This window comes from Montipora foliosa, chromosome 8 (genome assembly GCF_036669935.1).
Source record: "Montipora foliosa isolate CH-2021 chromosome 8, ASM3666993v2, whole genome shotgun sequence".
In the NCBI taxonomy this organism is placed as follows: Eukaryota; Metazoa; Cnidaria; class Anthozoa; order Scleractinia; family Acroporidae; genus Montipora; species Montipora foliosa.
This window is the reverse complement of record NC_090876.1, coordinates 9738098-9750988: the sequence shown is the minus strand read 5'-3', so window position 1 is coordinate 9750988 and position 12891 is coordinate 9738098. Positions and strand designations below refer to the sequence as shown.

The window sequence follows — 12891 nt, the reverse complement described above, 5'->3', positions numbered from 1 at the left end:
TTTTTAATGTTTCGTCTAATTCAGAAGAGCTTATCTTTTCTATTACTGGGCGAAATTTTTGAGCACAATGCTGTGAGAATTTCAACACAAACAAGTTGATGAAATCTACATTTTTTGCTGATCAATCACGATGATAAAGATAAAAATAGTTTCTACTGTTTTTCTTTCTGTTGCGATGAAATTACTTTTACGGTAGTCTTTACACTTAGCTGTTAAGTAAGACTTAAGAGTGACTCAGTTTTACTTAACCAAAAATGCGCATGCAATGGCCTAACTAACATCTCAAGTTATTTTACTTTGACCCTCATTTAAGTCGGAAAGTAGAGACGATACGATCAGAGCTCAAAATTTTAAAAAAAATTCCAAGCCGCCTTTTGGCAACTATCAAAGAAAAAATGGTTGCCAAATGAAAAAATGCAGTGGCCAGTTAGTACAAGAACACAAACTCAGATTAGAGCCTCATTTCATTAGCATTGTATTTCTGGTAGATTGTGGCTGCAGTTGTGGGAGAAACTGAAATACTCGATTTTGAATGACTTAAAACATGAAAACATGAAAGAAAAAACTCCTGAACACTTCTGCATGACAATCTTACCTTAAGCAGTAAGTGAACAAAGTAATAAGAACATTTCAGGTTTACTTTGGCCAGAAACTTCATCTGTCACACCGAACGTGAAAAATTGTGTTATGCGAAGGCATCAAAAACTAATCAAACATGGTGGATAGTGTATCCTCCTCTTGTGATAAATAATTCATGACTTTTGGTGTAGACTCTTCTCACTTGATCGAGCACATGGTCAAAGAAAGCATGTGCTTTGAAAGCCGGTTCCTTGCGACCGAACGCTTTTAAATTCAGCGGCCTTTCAACAAAATGTTGGGCCCACGATCACCATGCAAAAGCCGCTGTAATATCCTCTCGGAGGTCGCAATTCAAGTTTTTTGAAAAAGGTAAACATACTTAATTTGCATTTCCTTTTGTAGAAAAGCAGAAACAAGACTAAGGAAATTGTTTCTCACCTCAAGTGTTTTATTTATCAGAGGAATACAGTCACTCTGGCGACTACACGCTAGTTTTTAGTCACCAAGTTAAAAGTTTTAGTCGCATTGGCAACGGTTACAGTCACAATTTGGAGCCCTGACGATGCAAGACATAAGTGACTTGAAAACCATCCTTACAACCGAATTGCAGTTTCTTGGGTTGCACCAGGAGGTCCAATCACACCACACCACTGTGCGTACATTTACTTGAAGTATTTCCATTATTTGTGTATAACGCGTTAAGGAAGATTAAAATTATTTGACTTGAGATTTTAATAAGTTTACTCACGATCTAGTGTAAAGACTACTTGGATGTTTTTCAATGCAGGCGGAAAAGTTGACCAGTCTTTAAGAATAAAAATATTAGAGCTGACTGGTTATTTTTTTCTTGTTTATTTGACCTGCAGAATGTCTGTGGAATGCGAGCTTGTGCATACTGATTTTGATTTTGATTTAAGACATGTAAAAATTTAATTATGTCTGTTAATTTGACAATAACTTACTCAAACAGTTTTCATTCTCTTTTCATTAAGAAAATTAAGAAAGACAAAGGCGACAAGCGGGCTGCAAACAAACACCAATTGTTGTAATTCAAGAAAGCCGTCCATTAGTTTCGTAATTCATGCACACACTACAGGCCTTAAAATCTTACACTCACTCACTCACTCAGCCCCGATAACAATATGGTAGTGCACTTATACTAAGTAAGTGCACTAAGTGCACTACCACAGAAATGTCTTTCACAGTTCCAGTGCAATCCAGTTCCATCAAATACAACTTCTCAAAATAAACAAACTGTTTGTGCATTATTCAATGACAGAAACACAAAAATGTTGCACTCTTCAGAGCAAATGATAAACGAGCTCCAGTCTCACTATACAGCACCCCAATGGTCTCAATGTATAGACAGAAATTATTGGGGATTAACAAGAAAGAGCAGTTCTCTACACTTTACCAGTGACAATCACTTTAACAGATATTTTCACTCTCTTGTCTGAAAATGATACCCTGAACACAAAGTCAACCCGTCACCACACAGCACAGGAACACCAACCCCTTTAATGTTCCAAGAGTCTTTTATGCCAATTCAGTTAATTTTTGTGCTTTGATTCTGCCAGGTTCATTTTCTATGCACCTTTGGCCAGTTACAATATTTTTGTTAGATAACCTTAAGTCTCCTAAGAGAGCCACATACATATTGTACTCTAACGCCAGATGATATTGCTCGTAAATAGCAAACCCCTTGAAGGCAAAAGGGTTACTTTATGGCGAGATAGACTAAACTATCACGCCCCCACCCTGTGAAAACCAATTATGATGGGAATGACAGATGGCCAGCTTAAATAAAGAGGAAGACCATCACCAATACTTAAAAGGAACAAGATCGTTTAACTAGATGTTGTGCTCACAACAATCAGCTCTCACTTGATTGTATCAACAAATAAGTATACGTTAACACTAAAATCCAAATCTGTCCTTTTGTAGTACAGTCAACATCAAAACTGCTCTAAGCATAAATATTAAAATCGAGCTACAAGAAGTAGAGACATGATACAATCTTGCTCTTTCCATCAACAGTTCAAAAGATGCACCTAGCTTTAAGTAAGATTTGCATTAAACTACACGTTAAAGGTGATCTGTGATCTAATGACCTAATGGATACAAAAATACTTGGTCACTTCTGGCAACTATTCAAAGTTCTCAGTACTGAAGCGGAACTACGATTTTTGTGTAACGTATGACAGTCTAGACAATATTTCTTATCTCAGTATCTTCAGTATTGTGACGCATGCCACAGAGCACAAAGACTGGCAATTAAAGGAGAGACCTGAAGAGAGAGCAATTATTGATTTAGCAAAATCCATACCTGAGCTGTTACATGTTCCAAACTTGGTCCAACAGCCCTGAAACCAAATTGTGAGGCAAATCTTAGATTAAGGCTGCTTAAGAACATGAAGCAATATCTCATAAAGAGCAGGAGATGGTTAAAACCCTTGCACAACATGTTCTTCAATGAAGCTGTTCTGTGCACGTGCCAAGACAATTCTCCGACATCATGTTGACGCTCGAAATGATTGTCTGAAAGTCTAAAATCATAAACTTACAAAACTGGATCACCATTTACGAGAAAATTGCTGACAATAAATTTTCCAAGTATATCAAGTAGGAAAACACATTTTGATGGGCTAACAACTAACTTTTACCTTACGCTTCTAACATGCATTCCCGAGCTACTTTATTTGGTAACACGCAAAAGACAGACAAAGAAAATTCCCAGACAAGAGATCGCTTGTTTTAGAGCATTGACGTAACACTTGGGTCACAGTCAAATAACGATAACAATGCCCTTTTTTTTTTTTGCAAAACTCTTTTCGAGACCAGACTATTGTTTACATAAAATCAGAGTGTTAACGTTATTGTTATAAGTTGACTTGACCTTAATTAAGAGCATTCCCATGTATGTTTTGAAAATGAATTTCCATTTTATGTTACATGTTTATAATAACAGTAGCTTGATAGTCTAGTAATGGTGAATATGTAAAAGTAACTAACGAAACAGAACACAAAAAAAATGTTTAGTCTTCGCAAAATGCAAATCGTTCATTCAAGCAGATGTACGAACACGGAAATAACTTACCCTTGTGGCTCTTCACGTCCGGAGCACTCCATCACAAGTGCTATTTTTAGCTGAAACATTAGGGAAAGCCCCCGGAAAAGTTAAAGTTAGTCACATGACTGACAAACAGATGGGATAATAATGTAAACAAAAACTTCAGCACGTGCAGTCGCACGTGCAAATTTAGTAATAGTGATTCATCTCCATAGCGCAGAAGTGCTGCAAATTTTTTTGCATCACTCAACCGTATGAAATAAATATACAACTATTAGATTTAACGACTATTGTAAATTTTAAGACTCATCATGTAAAGAAAGCTTAGTTTGATGTTGCTTAAACACATGCCTTAATAATTTAATCGTGAAAAATTTTTGCAACTAAGGATTTAAGTCATCACTGCTCGGGAAAAACACAAAATGGAACCTAAAATAAAACACAACACAGCTTTCAAAAAGAGAAAGCGCTAGTAATTTAACTGATATTACCTTGTCTATTTTTAAACCCTAGTAATTGAAAAATTTATCTCTAACAAGGACAGTTTAAAAGTCACATTTTGTTAAGGCTTGAGTTATTTAATGTCTAGACGGTGACACGAATACCAAACCTTCCTGTCCTACTACTATATATGTCAAGGCAATGAACTGTTAAGACACGATCAAAACACATACTGCTTATACCTTGTATACTACTAAGTGGACCAGGAGGTTTAGACATTTCACTACTCCTACTAGGAAAATTGTATGCAGACAAACTTTCAATATTTTCCCAGTCTTTACTGAAGTCAAATGATCACAAGCCTTCCCCCATGAACTAAAGACATGAACATAACTGACAATTAACATTTGAGCCCCCCCAAAAAAATGGATGGGATGTAACAAGGTCCTTTGAGTGTTCACAATAAAAAGCATAGGCCTTTTCGTAATACATGTATTTAATAGCTTTGTTTGATCAACAGTAAAAGGCTACTGAAAGCCTAAGGCCTTCATACAAACGAGGAAACTGCGAGTTGTTTTACAGTGGAAACAAAGAATGCTGAATAAAACGGAAACCATTACAAGCGACATCCTAGTGAACACCTAGTGGGCTTCCATCAACCAAAAGGTGTTCCTAGTTTCGATACAGCTGGAAGTACATTAGGTTTAATAGGAGGAACAGAGAAAATTCGTTTTCCGAACAAAAATACAGTACGTCAGGGAACCAAGCTTGCATTTTCGCAAAGGCTTCCTAAAGGCCTTGATCATTCCTCGACTCGGCGAAAGAGCCAATAATTGCTTTTCGCTTTTTGTAAAACTCACTGATGTGGTGTTCGTTTCGCTTTCTGACAGAAAGGGTTAAAATGATGTCTTACTTTCACCTCGTCTTTATTTCGAATAGCTCATTTGCAAACCCGCCCAAAGATTTAAGTCAAAAATAAGGGAGGAACAGCAGGCACTGAAATATTAACGCTTTCGAAACAGAAAGTAACTGTTAAACATGAAGAAAAGGAATACATTGTGCAGGCAACCTTTTTAGAAAGGAAATGAAGATTAAACGCACTGTCGGCCTTATGTTTCGAGGGTGCATAGGGTTTATTTGAGCAGCGAAGTTTAAAATGCTTATTTCATTATTGTAATTATCATACAAATTTGCTCATTTTCTCTATTTTCTTTACCAGCTAGACCAAAATTTAGCCAGAGAAAACCTTCCTTCCGGCGAAATGTTGTTACAAGATCACTTCTGCAATTTTGAGAACGCATCGTCGTTTTAAAAGAAGTTAGCTATTGCTTTTATTGGCTTGTCCGCGAGATCAGGCGACGCTTACCGCTAGAAGCTACCCATTGACTCACAAATGAGGATCAAGTAGCAAAAGCTGTGGTGACTCGTTTGCTTCTTACTAGAGGATTGTTAACTTACTGGATGAGCACTTACCTGAAAGAAGAGGGCAAAAGTCCAAGATACGGTGCGCTTTTCGTCGAGGGTTTATCCTAAGATACAGTGAACTAAACAAATAAAATGTCAGTTGATAAATGTTTCTGCTGTGAAATGAAGCAACAGAAGTAGGGAATGAACACATTCACGTCGGAACAATCAATCAGCAGCCAAAACTGACGGAATTGTAAATTAAACCTCAGAGGAATGAAGCATGCATGCTACCGACCCTCTTGGTACGGCTGAAATAGAGATGTTCGTTTGCAGCCTTGTCAGCTACGTGAAATTCTTTGTACCAAGAGCCGACTGTACGAAAACTGTTGATGCTCTCCTGTGCAGTTACTGTGTCGGGCTTGCAGCACATGCACAGGGTATTATGCATGAGACGGAAGATACAAAAACCAGCTGAAGCCCCGCAAAAAAGAAAATATTTTGGTTAACTCCGCGGTCTCGTTCGATGACTGTGGATTTAAAAGTGTTGTAAAATACCTGGCGTACTACAAAAGCGTTTTGTGCTGGTTTTCCTGCCGATAGACACTTAAATAAATTTGTTCCGACCTGACGTTCGCCAAAGGTGACAGGAAATAAGCCAGCTCTAATTTGGTTCCCTGCCAAACGGTTAACTCACTCTATCTGCAGCTTCTCACTCCATTCACAAAATTCCCGTCTTCCACCGCAGCGCAAAGCAAAGCCCGCCTCAAATGGCCTGCCAAGATAAAAAGGAGACAAATGTCAGAAACTGAAAGGCTTAAACAAACTGTTTGTTCAAAACAAGAAAAAAAAACATCTCACACAGCTGAAAGTTGCAGAAATTACAAATAAAGTCGAATGAAACGATCGTAGTTTTACGAATCTGACCTGCAACGAAGCTCTCAATAGCAAAAGCCAAGGCCACGTGCCACTAAGGCAACAAAATCACGTGACTTTATGACAAGTGAAAGGTTGTGCAATCACAAATTCTGTTATCTTATTGGTCAAAATGATCCATGTGACGTGTAGAATCTTCAAGAAACCGTGTAATTCTATTCACAATGTGACAATATGTGATGAGCAACACTAATAAACAATATAGCGAGAATTCAATCGACGCTTATAGCACCAGAGGGAAAAAAGTTACTACTGTTCGAAATGAATGCTCTGCGTTTGCTTAAAAGTCGCGATCTTGTCTTTTGATAACAAATTCAATTACTGTGCAGTTGAAGAGTTCAAAGAGTAGTTGTGTGCAGCTGATTATTCATGTATTTCTAGCTATATTTAACACAAAGGGCTCGAGGAGATTTCACAATATAATTCAGCCTGATAATCATTTACTCAGACCCTATTAACTTCATGTCGCTATGAATGGACTTTGTAATATTTTTTTAAGGTCGCGCATGCTTCACTGCGAGAATCACGGAACAACATGACTTGAGAAACAGTGTTTATGAAGGCCTTATAATATAACTGGAAGCTGCAGATCAGAAAACATTGTCACAGTTCACCTCTGTGATTTGAGTGAATCAATTGCGCTTAATCTGATCCAAATGAATTTTAGAACTGATTTACTTTCATTGTTAATTTCAGTTTGCAGTGTCCCCAATTAGCGCTCCAGCGCTAGAACGACTAGACACTTAAATAAAGTTCCTTTCCTTTCCTTTTTTTTTGTGACCCAATTTGGGGCAATGTATCTCAGACGCCTCTGAATCGTCATAACTTTTCCACGGCCCAGCAAGAGTGAGGTGAACCTCCCCTTGCTCGGAAGTTAAGTTTTGGAAGATCTGCCCCACTCCCCACCCAATCCTAAATCAAGTAGAAATTTTGAATGCCATGGAGTCCTCTATTAAGGAGTTTTTAACTTGTTTCGACCTTGTCCTATTTTCAGGTTGCCAATCTATGTACAATCATGAATCAGTGCCGACTGAGCCATGCCACTATTTTTTCTTTATGCCCGGCTGAATCGCAGAGAAAGGACAATCGAGTTTTTACCTAAAGCTAAGGTGTATGGTTCTTTTGCAACAATTAATTACTAGGACCAAAAAATTATGCTATAAAACATTCACTGAGTCAACGATTGAGTTCGCATCTGTCTTCTGCGCAAGCTACATAAGCGTTGATCTCCGAGTCCTCGTTGATGACTGCAGACACAAGTTACACACCGAATGCTGTCTCATTTATCTTGAAAATGAGAAAGCTGGCAGCTTTAAAGTAATAACTCCACAAAGAAGAGGACCTTGGTACAGGTACCTCAATACTTAATTATAAGCACTTTAGTACTAGTAAATGTGACTGCTATGTTGTCTATGTTGCGAATCTACAGAGGGAGCTTTGTGACTATGTCGACTCTGGCGGTCTTCACCTGTGCGCCAAACCGCTACTTTGTTCCTTGAGTGTCAACCTCGTGGCAACCTAGATAGTTGCTTCTTGTGTGACGATCTTACGTTCAAACTCACCGCCCAATTTCTTCCTTCTTGACTGGCGTTGCTCTTTCAAAGGTCTCTCATGATTCTCCGCTTCAAGAAGACTGTACTTCTCATGCGATGTCTCGCCACCTTGCTTCTAACTGATCCTCTGTGCTACGTCTGAAGCTTGTCTTTTACTCTAAGTGACGTCATGTCGTTACACTGAATACTCGAGTTTCAGTGCAGACCATTCCTTCCCAGAGACAATGTACTCCCCACAAACCAATAGTTGTTAGTGATGATTTAGGTCTTTACGAAGCTTTTTATTGATATAGTTCCTGACTTATTTGCCCCAACTGAAAGTGTAACTCATTTTCTGTTTTTTCCCCCTCGGACTAAGACAGGTACCTTGTTTTCAATAGTCATTATCTAACTCTTGAGGTTACGCAATCGAGCGCGAGTGTTTCCCTAGTCTGGGAGACTGAAAAATCAAGTCAATGTAAACCGGGGCACCCAGGGAAAGCAGCTAAAACATACTTCAACAACCCATATATGACGCCGAGTCCGGAAATCGAACCCAGGACACTGCACACAGGTGGAAGGCACATAATTTCTTGCAATTGACATGTATATACTGTTGTTTGTTTAGTTGCTTTGTGGATCTCGTGTTGCCTCTTGTGCAAGTCATACAGTCAGTAAATCTTTTACTCATATTTCTTAGTTTTTTATTTCTTTCGATCGTAATACCATCTTCCTTCTGTTTGTTCCACTGCTGGTCTGGAGGTCTCGGTTCTTTTCCTCACTATCCTCTGATTCATTCTTATCTCAACTCAGATGTGTGCTTTAATTGAAATATCGTCAGTTCAATTGGATCTGATTACATATAGTTCATATGGTCCATCCTTTCGTGGGACTCTAGCCTCGCTGATGTATTTCCCAATGATTCTCTCAGTTCCCAACTGTTAAGTTGCCTTGCATTCATTTTCTCTCAGTAGTCCACATTATGTTTTTAGCCCCACACACATGCAATCTTCAATCCTGATCCTAGAAAAGTAAGTTCATTATAACTAAGTTCTAAACCGGCCATCGCTACACGACAACTCAAGAATTTCTTAGAGACAAGCAATTCACAAAAGTCAAGTTATGTGATCTGTGAGGCTACACAAACTTAAGTACAGCAGAAGAGGAGGTGGCAGTTGTACTGGCGCTCTGTTAACAATGCAACATGAAATTCTTAATTCTTTGGATCAAAAGGGATGCAATGCAGTGAGGGTTCTTGCAATGGATTTCAGTAAGGCCTTTGACACTGTTAAACACGATCTGTTATTTTCCAAACTTATACTCCTACCGCTTAATCCATATATTTTTAATTGTTACTTCAGTAAGCTTTCTTACTGATAGGAGACAACGGGTTGTAGCATCAACTGTGATTGGATCAGCGTGAGCAAAGGCACCACGCAAGGAAGTGTTAGTGGCCTCTATTTATTTAATATATTCATAAATGATCTGCAAACAGATCCAGAGTCTAATTCTTTCTTGTTGAAGTATGCAGATGATTCCACTCTAATTATTCCTGCATGTTTGGAAGGAAGGTGATAGTAATACTGCAATTCATGTAGTTAGCAACTTTATAGAATGGTGAATCAATAATGGTATGAAATGTAATTTCTCTAAATGTAAAGAAATGGTTCTTCGAAAGAAAGGCTACAATAATGTTCTAGAGACAGTAGAGAATATCCCGCAACATCCAGAACTATGTATCTTAGGGATTACATTTCAGGAAAAATGTAGGTTCTCTATTCATGTCAAGAATAAGTTGGCCGCAGCTAATAAATGTCTATGAACTCTAAGGAAGGAAGGGTATTGTCAAGCGGAGTTGGATAACTTATTCAGCACTTTAGTTTTGCCTAAGCTTATGTACGGAATACCTGTATACGGTTCATCTCCAACAGAACTTAATACCATACAATGTTTCCTTGATCTTTGTCATAAACGAAGATATACGTCCTCTCCTGTTCCCATTATTAATTGCTTAGAAAAGTCGGATAAAGGTATTTTCAAGAAATTAAGCGAGTGGGAAGGTCATCCTTTACATCACTCCCTTCCTAGGATTAACCTTGCAACCCTTAAACTAAGACAAGTCAAGCCTACTTTTCCGATTTGTAATACTGAGCGTTTTAAAAATGCTTTTATTAACAGACTTAATTACATTACAATTTAGCTATTAGTAATTAACGTATATTTCACGCTTTTAAGCATTTAATAGTTATAATCAATGTAACACTTGATATGTATTTTATCAGTGAAATAAAGACTACTATTTCATGACTAGAAAACTAAAAAGAAAAAACATTTTAAGTTGTGTTGGAACCTCAACGAACAGTTGTCGACATCTCAGAGGGCTGGTTGTCCCAGATTGGAAACAGCTTTGAGTAGACTGAAATCGCCTAATGTTAATTCCTTCCATTTTATGCTTCTCCGGGTAGAATTTCTATCCCCCCATTACTTGCAAAAAAAATCCGTTATCATCACAGAAGCAAAGAGTTTAATTTACACAACAGTGTACAGTCTCTGCTATTCAGTGTTCATTCGCCACGGTACATACAGTCAACGATTTAAGCATACATGGACAGAGGGTTCAATCGAGTTAAACTTTCGTAGGGAAAGTTAAGATCACTTTTATTTTCGGCTTAATGGTAACACGAGCAACAATAGTCAGTTTAACTGAGGAAGATGTTACTACTATCTATTAAGCATTGAGTTAGGGCTAAAAAAAATATATTTCACCCCCTTTCCATAGAAAATAGTGGCTACAATTTCTCTCTTTCAATGGCCATGCATGTTTTGAAGTAGGTGATAGGGAACCGTTGTTAAATTTAAATATGAAAAGCTGGCTCTGTACACCGACATCGCCGGTATACCGAAGGAAACTGAACGATGGACTTCAGTCCAAGTAAACTGGAATACATGGAAAGAGCTCTTTTTGGACGAAACCCGGCTGATATACGAACCAACTAAATCCTCGATCCTTTGAGACTTCGTTAAATCACATCAATTTCGACTCAGATACAGGTTTCTTTACCGAAAAGAATAGACGTCTGTTCTTGCTTAAAAACATGATTTTAAACCACAAGTTCACGTTATTTTTTCTGCTTTACAAAGAATTCAATTTTACCTTACCTTCAAACGTAAGGTCTTGTAACCTACAGTTCAACATTGCCAATGAGATATCAATGTATCGCTTGCTTATCTGGTCGACTGCCCAATTACTTTTTTTCAAAAATGAAATCAACCCATTTCGCATCGCAATAATAAAATTGCCTTTTTGTCTCTTTGGAGGACAGCTATTCACTTTGAGCGTTCAATTGAATGCGTTTTCTCCAGTGTTGAATGATGCGGTCAATTAAACTTATGACTGCGCGTTTTGGAATAATATTCTTGTCAAAAATCTTGCAGGTAATCCAATATGTTCTGGGGAACTAGAGTTGAAAGTTTCGCAACTCAGCGTAAAACTCCTAGAAAACGATTAGAGTATCATCACGTCGTAATCAGGGACCAGTTAGACTGCGAACGCAGACGTATTTCCGGCGAAACGACCGCCGGAAATACGTCTGCGTTCGCAGGCTAGGAAATAAAGTGTCTGTAAAAGAGTACTTTTTCTTCCTCAAGGCCACTTAAGTTCAAATTGCGCATTTCGGTGAACTACTGCACGTAGAATAGGCTTACAAAATTTAAAAATGCTTTATTTTTGGTACAGCAAAAACAAGTTAGTCACGCCAACCCTGGTAATTTGATTTGTCCGGGGCTTACTTCTTATATCAGTAGGAAAAAGAACCAACGAATTCAATACGCGCTTATTATCGTAAAATTTACATCTGCTATGCAACTATTGTATATATTAAATACTTCACGTCCTTAAAGTGATAGCTGCAATAGCCAAAGTACTATGTCCCTTTTTTTTTTCTGTGATTTGCGCTCTTTTCATATCGTCTACTTACCTATTTTATCACGTTCCTATTTTGAAGTTCGTTTACTTCGATAACAAGTGCAGAACAGATATTCGTTGACCATATAAACGATCACAGATCATCAAGAAAGGTCGACATACAGAGGTTCACGTGCGCACATGACTACGATTTACGTCCAACGTTGCACGGCAGTTGACTTCAGTGCCTTCCCCGTTGCCCTGGATCTGAGCACCCGTCCGCAAGTTCCCGGACATTTTCGATTAAACACTTTGCTACGTTGGCAAGAACATTTAAATAGAAAATATTACTCCACCTGTCTGCCCATTTTCCAATTAAATGAGCTTTCAGCACGCCATAATCTGTCACAGCGTATCCAAGGAAATATATCTGCATCAACGGATCAGAGCTTCTGTTGTTTTTGGCTCGGGAATTCTCTAACTTCCATCGAATTCTCCTATGTTTCACATTAGCCTGAATGCATTCAGTGTATTTAAAGGCTGCGAGAATATAATAGTCATTGAGAGAAATGCGTGCCAAAGTCTCGAACTATTATCAAAAGACGTGACCGCAATCGGAAGTGGAGCCCTTGTCAATGTGTAAATAGCGTCACTGACAGAAGGTTGCCGACATCCAAAACATGTACAATAGTTAAACATGCGCGCTCTCGCGAAACGTTGAATTTTACGAACACCCGTATGTAAAAACGAGGTTTATTTGCTCATGTCTTGTCTCAAAAGAAACCAGGTAACGAGTTAACTGCCATGTTTTTCTTTTTCGTGGTTTCAAAGACAAAGCAGTCGTATCAGTTTGATTACATGTACCAAGTGAAACAAACATTTTGACAAACATCGTGATCTTTGGACAGGGGAAAATGCATTGGGGCGCAGTGGCACGGTACGTGCCGGAAGGGCGCTCATATCGATTCTGCACGGTTCCTGTATTCAACCACTCCGTTTTCTTTCCTCATGGTCGAACAAAAAAC

The 12891-nt window shown here is 38.3% G+C and overlaps 1 protein-coding gene across 8 annotated transcripts in view; it reads right to left on the bottom strand.

The window, feature by feature from the left end:
- The window catches only part of LOC137968945 (insulin-like growth factor 2 mRNA-binding protein 2), a 59155-nt gene extending 46684 nt beyond the window's left edge, over positions 1–12471 (bottom strand). Inside the window, exons 1-6 of one of the 8 annotated variants that reach the window (XM_068815413.1) lie at positions 12223–12471; positions 7993–8985; positions 6192–6269; positions 5564–5634; positions 3677–3726; positions 2906–2942 (exon numbers count right to left, since the gene is read on the bottom strand). In XM_068815413.1, the coding sequence (XP_068671514.1) occupies positions 2906–2942; positions 3677–3708 (69 nt within the window). In that variant the 5' untranslated portion in view covers positions 3709–3726; positions 5564–5634; positions 6192–6269; positions 7993–8985; positions 12223–12471. Of the gene's footprint in view, positions 1–2905; positions 2943–3676; positions 3727–5563; positions 5635–6052; positions 6270–6355; positions 6456–7992; positions 8986–11121; positions 11367–11939; positions 12172–12222 lie in introns of those variants that run through there. The other 7 variants (XM_068815416.1, XM_068815412.1, XM_068815417.1 and 4 more) reach the window with 7 other exon arrangements.
- Between the last annotated feature and the right edge of the window lie 420 nt (positions 12472–12891).